Raw genomic sequence first — 15,221 nt, forward strand, 5'->3', positions numbered from 1 at the left:
CCCATGGCTCTTATTGGCTGGTTCTGCTCGGGTGTTTCAGATAGAAAACAGACTCTTGAGATGCTGAAGGATTTTATTTCTGAACAAAACTGGTACTGAAAGCTGGAGATAAGGAAGGCTCTTGTCTTCGGCTCATCCGGGGCTGTTCATCCGCCGGGACCTCACCCCCAGTTCAACAGCTTCTGCCTCCCAGCTGGGGTGAAGCTCAGGGATCCTCCAACCACTACAAAGCCCTGCATGCAGGAAAGGCCACAGAGGGCCAGACAGAAATTGGTTTAATAACAGGAAGTAACGAGTAGAGAGACAATGCTGGAAGTAAAGGTTTGCAGAAATATTTAGCGAGGTGGTCCTAGTGCCAACTTCAGTGTCTTTAGCAGCACACAGATGATCATCTCAGTATCTGTGGGTGGATAACTGACAATTCAAGACCTTTACAATAATTTTATTGACATAAAATAGTTTGATATCAGGTGAAAAAGACTAAATCAGTTAATTCTGATACCTGGGATCATAAAGCCATTCAATGCAATGGCTCATTGACCCCAGGTACTTAAACTCACCCACCTTGAGTACCTCCACCCATCTCCCTTTCATTCACATCTGGACTTCCTTCCGTCAGAGCTGACCTCCACCTCTCCAGGCTCCTCGTGGAGAGGTGGAGGTCAGCTCTGACACAATGTTCTCTGCAAACATGGTAGTCCATGCGTACTCCTGTCTGACCTCATCTGTTAACCTGCTTTGATCTGATCACATCTGCCCCTGTACCTCACACCTCGCCACTGTCTTAGTGTTCTGCAACAACTGACATACATTACATCCGAAGTGCTCTTTCTCAGCTTGAAACTAAGCTGATCATCACCGTTGACCTTCTTAATCTAGCTGTGACTACACTCTTGGTATGGACCATCAGATCTATTCTTCATACGGCTTCATCAGGAGCTCAGCTATAAGGCTGAGCTCCTGATGAAGCCGTATGAATATGGATGAAACATCTGAACGTTCTAACCTCACAGTCAGAACGTAGCTGCTGAATTAACAGATTCATTTAACTTAAAACTTTAAATTAAATCCTCCTGGATCAGAATGATTGCTGACTGCCTCATACCAGCGACCTCCAGGATTAATATTATCATCTTTCTTCTAGCCCAGGATGAATTCCTTACCACAGAGGACTTAATGAGCTAATTACCTCTATTAGAAAGATTGGATGAGAACCAGCTCTTACCAGTAAACTCCCAAGGATTATTAGTGTCATTGGATTTGATTTTCTGTATCATTGTAATGTTTTTCCTCGTGTACAGCGCTTTGAGTGCCTTGTTGCTAATAAGCGCTATATACTGTAAATAAACTTGACTTGGTTAATTGAGGAACCGTTGTCCAGACTCAGAGAAGAAAACATTTAAGTAAATGTTTAACAAATCTGGATCCAATTAACAATAATCCACATTCTGACCTGCAGATTGATTTCTAATTAAAATAGTTTAGTGTTCCAGAAAGACTCACCTTTTCATATCGGATGTTTCCCTGGGTGAAGTTCACTCCTTCAGGAACAGGAATCTTCACTTCATTACTAAACAAGCCTGCACAAACAGTTTATGTTCTCAGTATCATCACCTTCTGAAGCTGTTTTAATGGATCTGTCTGTAGCTGGCTGGTTCTGGATGACTGCCTGCTGTGCTTCATCCGTCTGACTCTAAGCTTCTGCTCAGCTGGTCACCTAATAATAACATCTCTGTCCACACTTCTCCTTCGTGGTTTCAGCTGCAGCTTCTATTTTAAACTGGTCAGAAATCTCCAATTCACCACTGTCTGTTTCCACATCAGAACCGGGTCGGCTGAGTTTTACTCAGGTTTTCTGAAGGTCTGCCAGAGGGTTCTTCTTTTCATCCAGTTTGCGTCCAGATTGTCTGGTCATCATCACCCATTTGTGAAACCTGAACAGCACTGTAACCCTGCAGTTACCAAAGTCAAGGTTAGTACTACGTTTTATTCAACTTGTGGCAACAACTGCCCTCAACTTAGTAGGTTGCTGCAATGAACCATCGGACAGACAGCAGATCTGGGTCAGGAGTACCGCTCTTGACCACAAGAGCATGAAAAGCAGGAACAAACCTTAGGACACTCATTTCCAGCAGAAAAAGTATGTCTGACAGTCCGGTCTTTCAGGAACAGCAACAAAGCCAACAACACTCTGCTGCAGGACCTAACATCAGCCTTCAGTTGATCATCAAGATTTCAAGTGTACAGCTGGCAGCTCTTTGGGAATAGTCGGAGCCCTTTTGAGGTGGAATCGGTCATAGGTCAGAGGGGAGTGGTGGTCAAGTGGTTAGAGCAGGAGGTTTGCGTTCCAGAGGAGACACAAGGGCCCGGGTTCGTATCCTACAGATTGCTACTCTGGCTCTCTGAGCAAGACCCTTAGCCCCAGAATGCTCCCTGGGCGCTGCACAATGGCAGCTCACTGCTCCCTATAAGGGATGGGTTAAATGCAGAGGACAAATTTTGTTGTAATGTACATGTGCAATGACATAAAAATCATGGACTGGACTAGAGATGAATGGAAAGCAGCCAAGATCCTAAGAGAAACTCTGGAAGACTTTTAGAAAGCCTGGAGAACTGTTGACCCAGGTTAGTTTAATGGATCAGGACTGGATCAGGAGGGTTTAATCTGCCCACTCTGATGTGTCTAAATATCTCTGTCAGAGGCGGAATGAATCTGTGAATGAATCTGGATGATTGAACCCAGACTTTCTAAGTCTGAAAACTGTACTTGTGTTGACCTCCTCCTGAGGTTGGATCTCTGCTGGTCAGCCAGTGTGTTTGCTCTCCATCATCTCACCTGACAGGAACGCTTTGGCTCTGTTGTTCAGCAGAGCATTCAGAGGTGCCACCTGCTCAGCACCAACACAGAATTCAGTATTCAGTGATTACTGCAGGGAGGTCAGAATGTGGTTGCAAACAGACGAAGAAGAGACATTCTTACCAAGAACCGTTTAAAAGCATTGCTGGTTACTAGTCGACATCTGGAAAAGAGAAGAAACTGTTTCAAGTGTCTGAAAGGTCCAAGAACCCTCCATGTTCCTGTGTGTTCTCATACCTGACATCTCTAGAAGGCAAAGTAAGACGGTTTCCCTCAACAGTAACCATCAAGCTGATGGGGCACACCTGCAGCAGAAATGGAGATAATTAAGAGGAAGAGTATGGTGGTCCACCTGAATCTCCTCTGTGGGTCTGTTTGTGTTACCGCAGATAAGGAGAAGACATTGGGTGTTCGAGTTCCAGGAGAAATGACCGTAACTCTGGGTCTCATGTTGAAGAAGACACCATCACGCGTGATGCTGATGCTGGGTACCTCAGTGATGTTCACCTTAGCTTCAAGAGGTTGTTTCAGGTTCCACGGTTGCTGTGAAAACACAGCATCATGCTTCAGTCCTGGCTTCAGAAGGACTGATACTGAACAGGAGCTCAGCGATGGATTCCCCCTGTTTTCGAATATCATCAGTATTTTTTTTGGTATAAATCTGATTCTACTCACTGTGAAGAACTGCTTGAATTTTAAAATGATCTTTGAAGCCGTTGAGTTTATCTGGCATAAAAGACGAAGGATTTCTTAATCTCAAACAAGAAAATTATATAATCAGTTTAAACCTCGTCAGTTTTCTCTGCCGATGTTTTATCACGCCAACATAATGGAGCTTCTCCTCACCTCAGTGAAATTTGTCTCCATGAGTCCTGCTTCATAGAGGGATCTGGCAGCAGAGTTGAAGAAAAACTCAGAGATGCCCACGTATGCCATCAGGGCGTCCTCTGTGAAAACCGGCTCCATGCCACCATTCGCCATAGGAGGGGGCTGTGGCTGCCTGTACGCCTGGACCTGGCACATATGACACGCTGGATGCTGTAATCATGAAACTAACAAAACTGACTGAGGAACAACATGCCAGCATCCATCAGCTCTGACAGGTTGTCACCCCGTTCCTCAATGGTGAGACCAGCCTGCCTCGTGGTAACCCCTTCCAAGGTCTATTCAGTGCTGGGAGTGCTGTCTGGCGTTACAGCCAGTCATCATCTGTCTGCTGACCTCTCACTGGTCTGACTGTCCAAGTCAAATCTCTAATGACTGAAATAGACATTTTCTTATTAAAGGCCAAATTCAACACATGGGCAAATGACTGTTTGTGTGGATCAGGTTTGTTTATTTGATGTAAATTGAAAACATGTACATAAACTCAATTGATTATTCATTTTAATCTTTTAATAAGTAATTCAGCATGTCCTACTTCTGAGTCACCCTGCTCTCCGCTGTGAGAACAACCACCTCCACTGCTGCAGTCAGCGGGATTTCACTCACCTATAATCTCCCCTATTTTAGCGCTCTCCAGTCTCTCCAGTGTCTAAAATATCTAAAGCAGATGCCCAGCAGTTGTTCCTGCCCTTGTTTGAGCTCCTCATTACAACCATGTTGCTGTGGCACGGATTCTCCTGTCTTGCCCTCATCTGACTTCTACCAAGCTTCTGATCTCTGGACATCAACTCTGTTTCTGTGCCCTGAACACCCAGCCTAACCCAGCCCTAAGGTATCTTATCTCTGCCTCTTCTTGCATGACCCTTGGCTGTCTCCCTACTAACCCTCTGGGTTTCACTATCCAGAGGTGTTAGGTTTTGGTTTTCCTTTGTGTTCATGTTCTTTAGCATTTTTGCTTGGTTATGTTCAAAAGGTTTTGCCATATTCTGTTTAATTGTTCCCTTTTGGGTTTTGCCACATCAGTTCTTTCTATGTGCTCATTGTTAGGTGTATTCCTTTAGTTCATTCTGTTTTGTTTTTCTTGAAAACCTTTTTTTTAGTTAGCTTCCTGTTTGAACTCAGTTTGACATTTTTCTTTTGGGTTTCATGTCAGAGGCTGAATGAATTGTTTAAGAGTTCCAGGTGTGCTTCTGCATGAGGTTTCTGACTCACACAGCACAAAACTGATGAGCTGCTTTAGAATCATAACTAAGCATAATTAACAGAAAAATAGAGATTAACACATTTTTAGAGTCAATGTTTTGTAAGGAATCAAATAGTTTTTTATATTAAGATTTATTACCTGTAAATATGTGTTCATATTGTCCATCCCTTCAATATATATAGGAAAAATGTGACAAGTAACTGCATTTCATGCAGGCTGCAAGTTGAGATGTTTGTGTTTCCAGTAGGATAAAAATATTCAGTTTGTCTTCAGTATTTTGTACCGTACAGAGGTAAGCATGTCACATTGATAAAACCCTGAGCATCCGTAATAAACCCTCCTCTATTTAAAATAATAACCCAAAGATTTAGTCATTTTTTTTCTCACTTTGAAAGACATGTCCAGGCTTGTGGTTGTTACTTCGACGTCTCTGGTTAGGGAATAGTTGAAGCCGATGCCATAGTTTGGAAGGAGCTCTGCTACCATTGGAATTGTGTTTAGCTTCCTGTTGACCAATAACGGGCCGATTACCTTTAGTACGGGGCAGAACTGTAACCAGAGAGTATAGAGAGTCCTGTTAACCTTCCTACTGCTCAATAAACACTGGCTGCTTTTAAAGGTGGTTCAGGTATATGATCTCTGGTCAGCAAGTAAGTGTCATTTCTAATTAACTTCAATGTGACTCAACATTCAGGTTCAGAGAGATGGAAACAAACCACATTGTTCACAAATGGAGCCAGAACCCACTGAACTATCGCCTTAATAATCCTGGAAACAAGCAAGAAAGAAAGAAATTAGAACCTTCACAGACCCAGAATCTATAGTCCAGATGACGGTTACCTGGGTAGACTCGTTCCAACAAATCTTATTCGGTCTATTGAAGCCTGGCAAGTCCTCATGTTGGCTGCCAGTCTGTTTTCATTCCTGGTCAGACCAATTTCCATGGTGGCAGACAGGCCTGTAATGCTGACTTCAGCGGGTAACCTGCAACAGCGTTACAGACCACTTCACTCACAATGATCAGGACCATGGTCAAAGCTTTCTGAAATCAGATAAGTCTGCTTTGGCTGCTGCAGCTTAAAGTGAAATACTAAACACAGCAGGAATTTGACTTTTAGTGGGTTCTTGTGGAGTAAAGTCTGAGGAGTTTAATCATTTCCTTTCTGCTTTGGATCAGCCAACACATCACTGACCAGATTATCTAAGGACATCATTAGATCTGTTTGTTCACTGATGTTACTGAACTCCCCAACAGTTTGGACCCTCAGTCTGCTGCTTCTGTCAAACTGGACCAGACTGGACTGAGTACTTACCAAGAACAATTGGTGCTGTTAAAGTTCAAGGTAAAGCTGAAGTTCTTGATCATGAACTGGAAGCCGTAGTTCTCTACGAACTGCAGATGAGCTTGATTGACGCTGACCTCAGTTAAGTTCACACTGAGCACAGAAGAGAAGAAAAGACACTTTGATGCAGTTCATGTTTAAGATGTTCACTCACTGAGCTTCATGAAGAACCGACCCTCCAACCAGAACCTGAAGCTTCCTTTTCATCATCATTTTGAAGAGAGCAACCGATGAGGTGTTCCTCACAATGAGGCCTGATTTTCTAACCCAGTTCAACTAATTCCAGAACAGATATCAGCTCTTAACAATGTCAGAGTAAACTGATTGGTCCATGTGAGTTGGTCTTCAATGATGGACTCTAAAACCAACTCAGCTTCTTTTATAAAAGTTTTCTGACAATTTTCACTGAAGATTCTTTAAATGGCAACAAACGTTCAGTGTAAGTTTTAATTTAGACTGTGGAGCCAGACTCTGGAATGTCCCTCTTTAATGGAAATCTGGAATCAGACTCCGAAGTCAGATTCTTCGTAATCTGACTTTAATATAAAAAATTTGAGATCTAGGATCAGATTCTAGAATTAGAGTTAAGAATGTAATTTTGCAATCAGACTCAGACACAAGGTTCTGGAATTAGATTCCTGTGTTAGATCAGTACTGTGGTGGGCAATCTGGAAACAGACTGTGGAACGGGACTCTGCTGAGAAATCTTAAATGATAAGACTTTTAAATCAGACTTTCTTGGCACTCTAGAATCAGACCGGAATCAGAATTTAATTTAAAATCGAACTGTGAAACCAGCCTCTGAAATCAGGGTGTTTAGTCATATTGGTTGGCACTCTGGAATCAGTTTGTTGAACTGGACCTGAATTAGAATTTTAAATCGGACTCTGTAATCAGCCCCTTGAATCCTACTGTAGTTCACACTCTTGAATCAGACTCTTGTTGGCGCTCTAGAGTCTGACTGTAATCACACTCTTGAACACTCAGTCATCAGACATAAGACTGGTTAGTACTCTAGAACCAGACTTTTGAACTCTTGAACTGGACAAAAATCTGGAATTAGACTCTTGAATCAGGCGCTGGTTACTTTAGTGGAATCAGACTTTATGTCAGTGGGCGTTCAGTCGAGCTCGTCTCTTACTTGCTGACATTACAGCTCCAAAACTGGAAGCCTTCAAACGTTCTTCCAGCCATGTCCTCCTGGAACATGGCCTGAGCTTCATCTCTCACTGTGGAAACACAAACAGCTTCATGATGTTACCAAAACTCTAGATACCTGTTCAATAACCAGAATTTACAGCTTTGTTTCCATGTTTAGACTGTAGGTCATCTTACACATGTTCATGGCGTGGTTGGTGATCCGGACTTTCAGAGCAGCGGGATCGTCAGCTCTGATGGAGGAAAACATGAAGATGAAGAACAGGAGGGAGCATTTATGGGAAGCCATCCTGATGACTCCTGGAATGATAGATGATAAATTATTTTTAGAGAATCAGCATCTTCTTCCTTGCATCTGGTATCATTTTCGGATTCTGGCCAACACTGTGTTACTGGTCTGAGTCCAGTTTAAGGCACTTGATCTGTTCTAAGAATTCCCCAAATGTTCTCAGGCCAGACCGTCTGGGTTCTGATCAGTCTGAGGAAGGATCAATCAGGACTGATCAGTAAGGTGGACATCTTCAGCCGCTGGTCAGAACGTCTACAGAACCACAGCAGGAGTTTTATACTCCTGATTCTGCATTTTAATCACAGCAGTAACTGTAAAAGGACATTATGTTTGATTCTTTATGTCCTCTGAGTGTGTCAGAAGTTTCTCCAACCAGCAGGCTGGTTCCATCTGCAGAGCTGCAAGTGTTCTCACAACCCACCTTTTTGCTCAAATGGAAACAGAAACATAAAAACTGTTGAACAAGTCAGGCTGGATGCCATGAAGAACAGAAAGATTAGCTGTTTTGGGTCTAAATTGACTTTTAATATCTGTAAACTCATCTGTGGAACCAGACTAACTTTATTAACTGTTTTATTCATAATCATGGGAACAAGAGTCTGAATAAAGTGATGAAAATTCTGAGGATAATTCCTCACTCTTGTTAGGAAAAGTGCTCCCAGAATCCCACAGGTATTTTATATCCATGGTTGTATGGAGGGGTGGAGCTACAGGGGTGGCACAGGCTTTCATTGGCTACTTTGGAACCTGACTGGACACTTCAGGTGCCACAACATCATAGAACATGTTTATCTTTCATATCTCCTACGTCTCTGAGACGTCAGAGACTCTGGGACCTTCAGCTAAGGTTAGCTTGTGTAAGACCTGAATGGCAGTTTCATACAGCTGACCAGAGGTTATTTATTCAGACCTCTTAGTTTGGTCCACATGGTAATCAGCAAGCACATGATCAAGAGCATGAAATTCATCAAGTAAAGTATGTCAGTTATCTTTAGTAAGTAATCTGGCAGTCTTCTTTGGTTTGTGCGGACCTTGGGCTGCTGTGGCTTGCAGAGCCAAGTCCACCTGTCATTTGCTGCTCTTGGGTGCTGCAGGCTTCCTATCGTTCTCGTCACTCTAACACCTGTGCAACTCCAGGTGACAAACTCTCTCACATATATCTGTGCACAAATTAACTTATTTATACACAAACGGTCAACCACCCACCCACACGGCCCGACACGCAGATAATCCAGATGGTTGAAGATCTTTCCAACACGGGTTTCTATTACATCAATGAGACAGGTCTACTTTGATGCTGGATCCAACCTTGATTTAAAAAAAGGTTATCACTCAATTCGGATTTCCTCTTGAGATGTCCTTTTTGTAGAGTTAAACTGCCCTGGCACATGTAGGCAAAGAGCTTCTCTGTGGATATGTTTTATTTACATTTACCTTGTTACAATTCATTTGACAATTTATACAGAACATTTTCTTGTCAAGAGTAAAGATGGAAAGGTTGAACAAAAGCTTCTACCAACAAGCCGTTAAAGGCCACCGTCCTCCCCCACAACACACAACCACACACATCCGGAATGATTAACTAGACGAATACTTATTACATTATAAAATATTTCCTAAATCATACAGTGTTTTTGCAGCTACATGTACTACTCCGGCAGGGCTGCCCTTTGTCGCCGGTCCTGTTCATAAGTTTTATGGACAGGATTTCTAGACGCAGCCAAGGGCCGGAGGGGGTCTGGTTTGGGGACCAGTGGATTTCGTCTCTTCTTTTTGCAGATGACCTGGTGCTGCTGGCCCCCTCTAGCCAAGACCTACAGCATGCGCTGTGGCGGTTCGCAGCCGAGTGTGAAGCGGCTGGGATGAGGATCAGCTCCTCCAAGTCCGAGGCCATGGTACTCGACCGGAAAAGGGTGGCTTGTCCTCTTCAGGTTGGAGGGGAGTTCCTGCCTTAAGTGGAGGAGTTTAAGTATCTCGGGGTCTTGTTCACAAGTGAGGGAAGAATGGAGCGGGAGATCGACAGACGGATCGGTGTGGCTGCCGCAGTAATGGGGGCGCTGTGCCGCTCCATTGTGGTGAAGAGAGAGCTGAGCCGAAAAGCAAAGCTCTCAATTTACTGGTCGGTCTACGTTCCTACCCTCACCTATGGCCATGAACTTTGGGTCATGACCGAAAGAACGAGATCCCGGATACAAGCGGCTGAAATGATCTTCCTCCGTAGGGTGGCCGGGCACTCCCTTAGAGATAGGGTGAGGAGCTCGGCCATCCAGGAGGAGCTCGGAGTAGAGCCGCTGCTCCTCCACATCGAGAGGAGCCAGTTGAGGTGGCTCGGGCATCTATACCGGATGCCTCCTGGACGCATTACTCTGGAGGTGTTCCAGGCACGTCCCACCAGGAGGAGGCCCAGGGGACGGCCCAGGACACGCTGGAGGGACTATGTCTCTCGACTGGCCTGGGAACGACTTGGGCTCCCCCTGGAGGAACTGGAGGAGGTGTCTGGAGAGAGGGACGTCTGGGCGTCTCTGCTGAGTCTGCTGAGTCTGCTGCCCCCGCGACCCGGTCCCGGATAAGCGGAAGATGACGAGTACGAGTACGAGTAGTTGAAGATAAAACTGTTTATATGCCATATGCTCAAGACAGTCATAAAATGCTAAAATCTTAGAAATTGTTAAATGCAATTGTGTATTATTTCATGGAAACCTATTGTTGTCTATTCCCATGGAATTTTGTTCTGATCCCAGTTTGGTCCAGTGACTCTTATGAAATATGACTAATTATGAAACTTGATTAAAACAACTGTAAGTGACCTCCTGCTGGTAGATTTGAATAATTTTAGTCATAAAACCAAATTCTCTTAGACTATCAGTGAATTATGGACATTTCTTTAAATTATAGGTGGTCAAATTGGGTGCAGAACATCCTTATGGCGGTTTGATACCGACAGTCCAGTTTGGACTTGCTGAAGCCAAATACCAAATGGATCTGTCTGCCACAAGAAATGAGCAAAACTGTGATGGTATGAAATGTTCAGTACCTGTATAAGAGACTGTTGGAGCGTGCATTATATATGGAAGAGTTTACAATTTAACGTCATTACCTGCAAAGAGTACACTTTGATGTATTTTTGTTTTAGTGCAAAATGTTTTGTCTGCAATTGTCATTAAAAGTGAACCTTTTCATGATGAATAAAGTGTTTGGAACAAAAATAATGTTGCTTAAACCCAATATTATCACATTCTCCTGCCCTGACTCTAACAGATACCCACCAGCAGGGTTGAAAGCTGTTTCACAGTTGAAGCTCTTAGTTCACATTTGAATATACGGTCCTGCTTATCTGTCCTAAACGGAGTACTCCTAGTTTTACATAGAGACAAGCTCTCTCTGTTTAAATTTGTATTCTCTACACCCAAAGATGCAAACGTTTCTCTTACACAAAGCTACTACTTTTATCTTTTTTACTTTGGTTCATTATCATAAAATGTCAAAAATTATTTTTAGAAATAATCATTTATGAAGCGTATTTAAAAACAACAAATGATTAAGAGGCCACCGTCCTCCCCCACAACACACAACCACACACATCCGGAATGATTAACTAGACGAATACTTATTACATTATAAAATATTTCCTAAATCATACAGTGTTTTTGCAGCTACATGTAGTTGTCTGCTAATGTTTGAAAATATATTTTACCCAGATATGCTGCTTTTCAATATTCTGCTGGTCCAGAAACCCATTTAGAAAAAATCAATTCAAGACAAAGCTGTTGGAAACGTTTAGATTTTAAGAATAGATCTAAATTTAAAATGTACCTCCATCAACAACTGTTTAGAATATGACATTTTTGTATTATTTAAAATGGGCATAGCTGAAACTCATTGGGGTCAAGGGTTCCCCCGCCACTGAATCCTGCATCACAAGCTCTTTATAGACATGATAAAAAATAAGCGCAACAGCTCTTATGCGTTAAAAAATAAATTCAATTATAAGGTAAATGGAGACTGCAGACCTGGAATACAATGGAGAGGTGGTTGGTGGTCCAAAGCAAAGGTTGCTGGTGAACACAATCTTGCAGGTCAGTTAAGTTTCAAAGCAGTGTTGGATGATGGTTGTTGAGTTAGAGTCAGTGACTCTGAAGTTGAAATTAGGAATTTATTGCCTTTCTATAGAAAGGCCACACCATCCCAACATTAAAATACAATTTAGCCTTATTTGCCTGAAGTGACAGAGGTCCAAATGATGGCATCAGGGGGTTTTAACTGGGGAGGGCGTGTTCAGGTCGTTAGTGGACTTCGACTGCTTTCCACTGACCACTACCAGACGGTGAGCTGGCTCCGATGGTGGGGGAGGATGCCGGTCAGACCTGGCAGACCCAAACTAATCTTGAGTGTCTGCTGGGAACGCCTGGCGGAGTCTCCCGTGAGGTGGAGCTTCAACGTAAGATAACATATTAATTTAATCTAAACCTTAGTTTTGTTTATTAGTAACATTTTATTTTGTGAAATATTTTGTATGTTTTATTAGACACTGTTCTAATGAGTTGTAAACCGTCTTTGGCCTGAAAGCTTTCTGTATATCTCTTTATCACTTTGTACTAGTGATACATGTTTTCTACAATCACTTTAAATCAATGTTAATATTTTGTTTTTTGCCGGCACTTTGTATCGTGTGCTTGCATTTAAAGACCGGAGTCTTTAAAAAAGAAACTGCTTAGTCAATCACTTAACCTGGATGGTATTAAATTGACCTCTGATAATAAAGTAAAAAACCTTGGTGTTATTTTTGACCAGGACATGTCATTTAAATCCCATATTAAACAGGTTTCTAGGATTTCCTTCTTTCATCTCCAGAACATTGCCAAAATTAGAAATATCCTGTCCAGGAGTGATGCTGAAAAACTAGTCCATGCATTTGTTACTTCAAGGCTGGACTATTGTAATTCTTTACTATCAGGATGTCCACAAAATGCAGTGAAAAGCCTTCAGCTGATTCAAAATGCTGCAGCAAGAGTTCTGATGAAAATTAAAAAGAGAGATCATATTTCTCCTATTTTAGCTTCCCTTCATTGGCTCCCTGTTAAATCCAGAATATAATTTAAAATTATCCTCCTCACATATAAAGCCCTTAACGATCTAGCTCCATCATACATCAGAGATCTGATTGGTCCATATGTTCCTAACAGAGCACTTTGTTCTCAGACTGCAGGTTTACTGGTGGTTCCTAGAGTCTCTAGAAGTAGAATGGGAGGCAGATCCTTTAGTTATCAGGCTCCTCTCCTGTGGAACCAGCTCCCAGTTTTAGTCCGTGAGGCAGACACCCTGTCTACTTTTAAGGCTAGGCTTCAAACGTTCCTTTTTGATAAAGCTTATAGTTAGAGTGGCTTAGTTTATCCTGAGTTATCTCTGTAGTTATGCTGCTATAATCTGACTGAACTGTTCAATGGTTACGATTAATTGGAATGTATGAACCTGACTGTTGTGAAGAACCTTGAGACGACATGTGTTGTGAATTGGCGCTATATAAATAAACTGAATTGAATTGAATTATTCTATAAAATAAGATTATTAGTTGAAGATGCCCTACGCCAGGGTATTGGAGAGGAGAGTCCAGCTGATAGTCGAACCTCAGCTTCAGGAGGAACAGTGTGGTTTTCGTCCCAGCCGTGGAACACTGGACCAGCTCTATACCCTCTACAAGGTACTCGAGGGTTCATGGGAGTTTGCCCAACTGGTTCACATGTTTTGTGGACCTGGAGAAGGCATTCGACTGTGTCCCTCGTGATGCCCTGTGGGGGGTGCTCCAGGAGTATGGAATCGGGGGCCCTTTATTAGGGGCCATCCGGTCCCTGTACGAGCGGAGCAGGAGTTTGGTCCGCATTGCCGGCACTAAGTCGGACCTGTTCCCAGTGCATGTTGGACTCCGGCAGGGCTGCCCTTTGTCGCCGGTCCTGTTCATAAGTTTTATGGACAGGATTTCTAGACGCAGCCAAGGGCCGGAGGGGGTCTGGTTTGGGGACCAGTGGATTTCGTCTCTTCTTTTTGCAGATGACCTGGTGCTGCTGGCCCCCTCTAGCCAAGACCTACAGCATGCGCTGTGGCGGTTCGCAGCCGAGTGTGAAGCGGCTGGGATGAGGATCAGCTCCTCCAAGTCCGAGGCCATGATACTCGACCGGAAAAGGGTGGCTTGTCCTCTTCAGGTTGGAGGGGAGTTCCTGCCTTAAGTGGAGGAGTTTAAGTATCTCGGGGTCTTGTTCACGAGTGGGGGAAGAACACAGCGGGAGATCGACAGACGGATCGGTGCGACTGCCGCAGTAATGGGGGCGCTGTGCCGGTCCATTGTGGTGAAGAGAGAGCTGAGCCGAAAAGCAAAGCTCTCAATTTACTGGTCGGTCTACGTTCCTACCCTCACCTATGGCCATGAACTTTGGGTCATGACCGAAAGAACGAGATCCCGGATACAAGCGGCTGAAATGAGCTTCCTCCGTAGGGTGGCCGGGCACTCCCTTAGAGATAGGGTGAGGAGATCGGCCATCCGGGAGGAGCTCGGTGTAGAGCCGCTGCTCCTCCACATCGAGAGGAGCCAGTTGAGGTGGCTCGGGCATCTATACCGGATGCCTCCTGGACGCCTTCCTCGGGAGGTGTTCCAGGCACGTCCCACCGGGAGGAGACCCAGGGGACGGCCCAGGACACGCTGGAGGGACTATGTCTCTCGACTGGCCTGGGAACGACTTGGGCTTCCCCTGGAGGAACTGGAGGAGGTGTCTGGGGAGAGAGACGTCTGGGCGTCTCTACTGAGTCTGCTGCCCCCGCGACCCGGTCCCGGATAAGCGGAAGATGACGAGTACGAGTACGAGTACGAGTAGTTGAAGATAAAACTGTTTATATGCCATATGCTCAAGACAGTCATAAAATGCTAAAATCTTAGAAATTGTTAAATGCAATTGTGTATTATTTCATGGAAACCTATTGTTGTCTATTCCCATGGAATTTTGTTCTGATCCCAGTTTGGTCCAGTGACTCTTATGAAATATGACTAATTATGAAACTTGATTAAAACAACTGTAAGTGACCTCCTGCTGGTAGATTTGAATAATTTTAGTCATAAAACCAAATTCTCTTAGACTATCAGTGAATTATGAACATTTCTTTAAATTATAGGTGGTCAAATTGGGTGCAGAACATCCTTATGGCGGTTTGATACCGACAGTCCAGTTTGGACTTGCTGAAGCCAAATACCAAATGGATCTGTCTGCCACAAGAAATGAGCAAAACTGTGATGGTATGAAATGTTCAGTACCTGTATAAGAGACTGTTGGAGCGTGCATTATATATGGAAGAGTTTACAATTTAACGTCATTACCTGCAAAGAGTACACTTTGATGTATTTTTGTTTTAGTGCAAAATGTTTTGTCTGCAATTGTCATTAAAAGTGAACCTTTTCATGATGAATAAAGTGTTTGGAACAAAAATAATGTTGCTTAAACC

General features: G+C 43.5%; 1 protein-coding gene across 1 annotated transcript; it reads right to left on the reverse strand.

The window, feature by feature from the left end:
* Window positions 1-55: 55 nt before the first annotated feature.
* LOC124863312 (phospholipid transfer protein-like) lies at window positions 56-11,948 on the reverse strand. Its single transcript, XM_047357645.1, has 15 exons — window positions 11,747-11,948; window positions 7,625-7,747; window positions 7,431-7,518; window positions 6,260-6,382; window positions 5,787-5,930; window positions 5,663-5,714; window positions 5,334-5,495; window positions 3,704-3,871; window positions 3,533-3,583; window positions 3,242-3,400; window positions 3,095-3,162; window positions 2,981-3,020; window positions 2,837-2,888; window positions 1,504-1,580; window positions 56-233 (listed from the first exon to the last, which is right to left on the reverse strand). The coding sequence occupies exons 2-15, from the start codon at window positions 7,734-7,736 to the stop codon at window positions 162-164; spliced, it is 1,368 nt and encodes a 455-aa protein (XP_047213601.1). The 5' UTR covers window positions 7,737-7,747; window positions 11,747-11,948; the 3' UTR covers window positions 56-161.
* Window positions 11,949-15,221: the final 3,273 nt, after the last annotated feature.

The sequence above is a fragment of the Girardinichthys multiradiatus genome, chromosome X (genome assembly GCF_021462225.1).
Source record: "Girardinichthys multiradiatus isolate DD_20200921_A chromosome X, DD_fGirMul_XY1, whole genome shotgun sequence".
Classification (NCBI taxonomy): Eukaryota; Metazoa; Chordata; class Actinopteri; order Cyprinodontiformes; family Goodeidae; genus Girardinichthys; species Girardinichthys multiradiatus.

Coding starts and splice junctions, on each gene's coding strand:
- LOC124863312 (XM_047357645.1), bottom strand. CDS start 7,736: ATGGCTTCCCATAAATGCTCCCTCCTGTTCTTCATCTTCATGTTTTCC. Junction 5,931..6,259: donor AACAGCACCAATTGTTCTTG/GTAAGTACTCAG, acceptor ACGCTGTTGCAG/GTTACCCGCTGAAGTCAGCA. Junction 3,401..3,532: donor AATTCAAGCAGTTCTTCACA/GTGAGTAGAATC, acceptor GTGTTTTCACAG/CAACCGTGGAACCTGAAACA.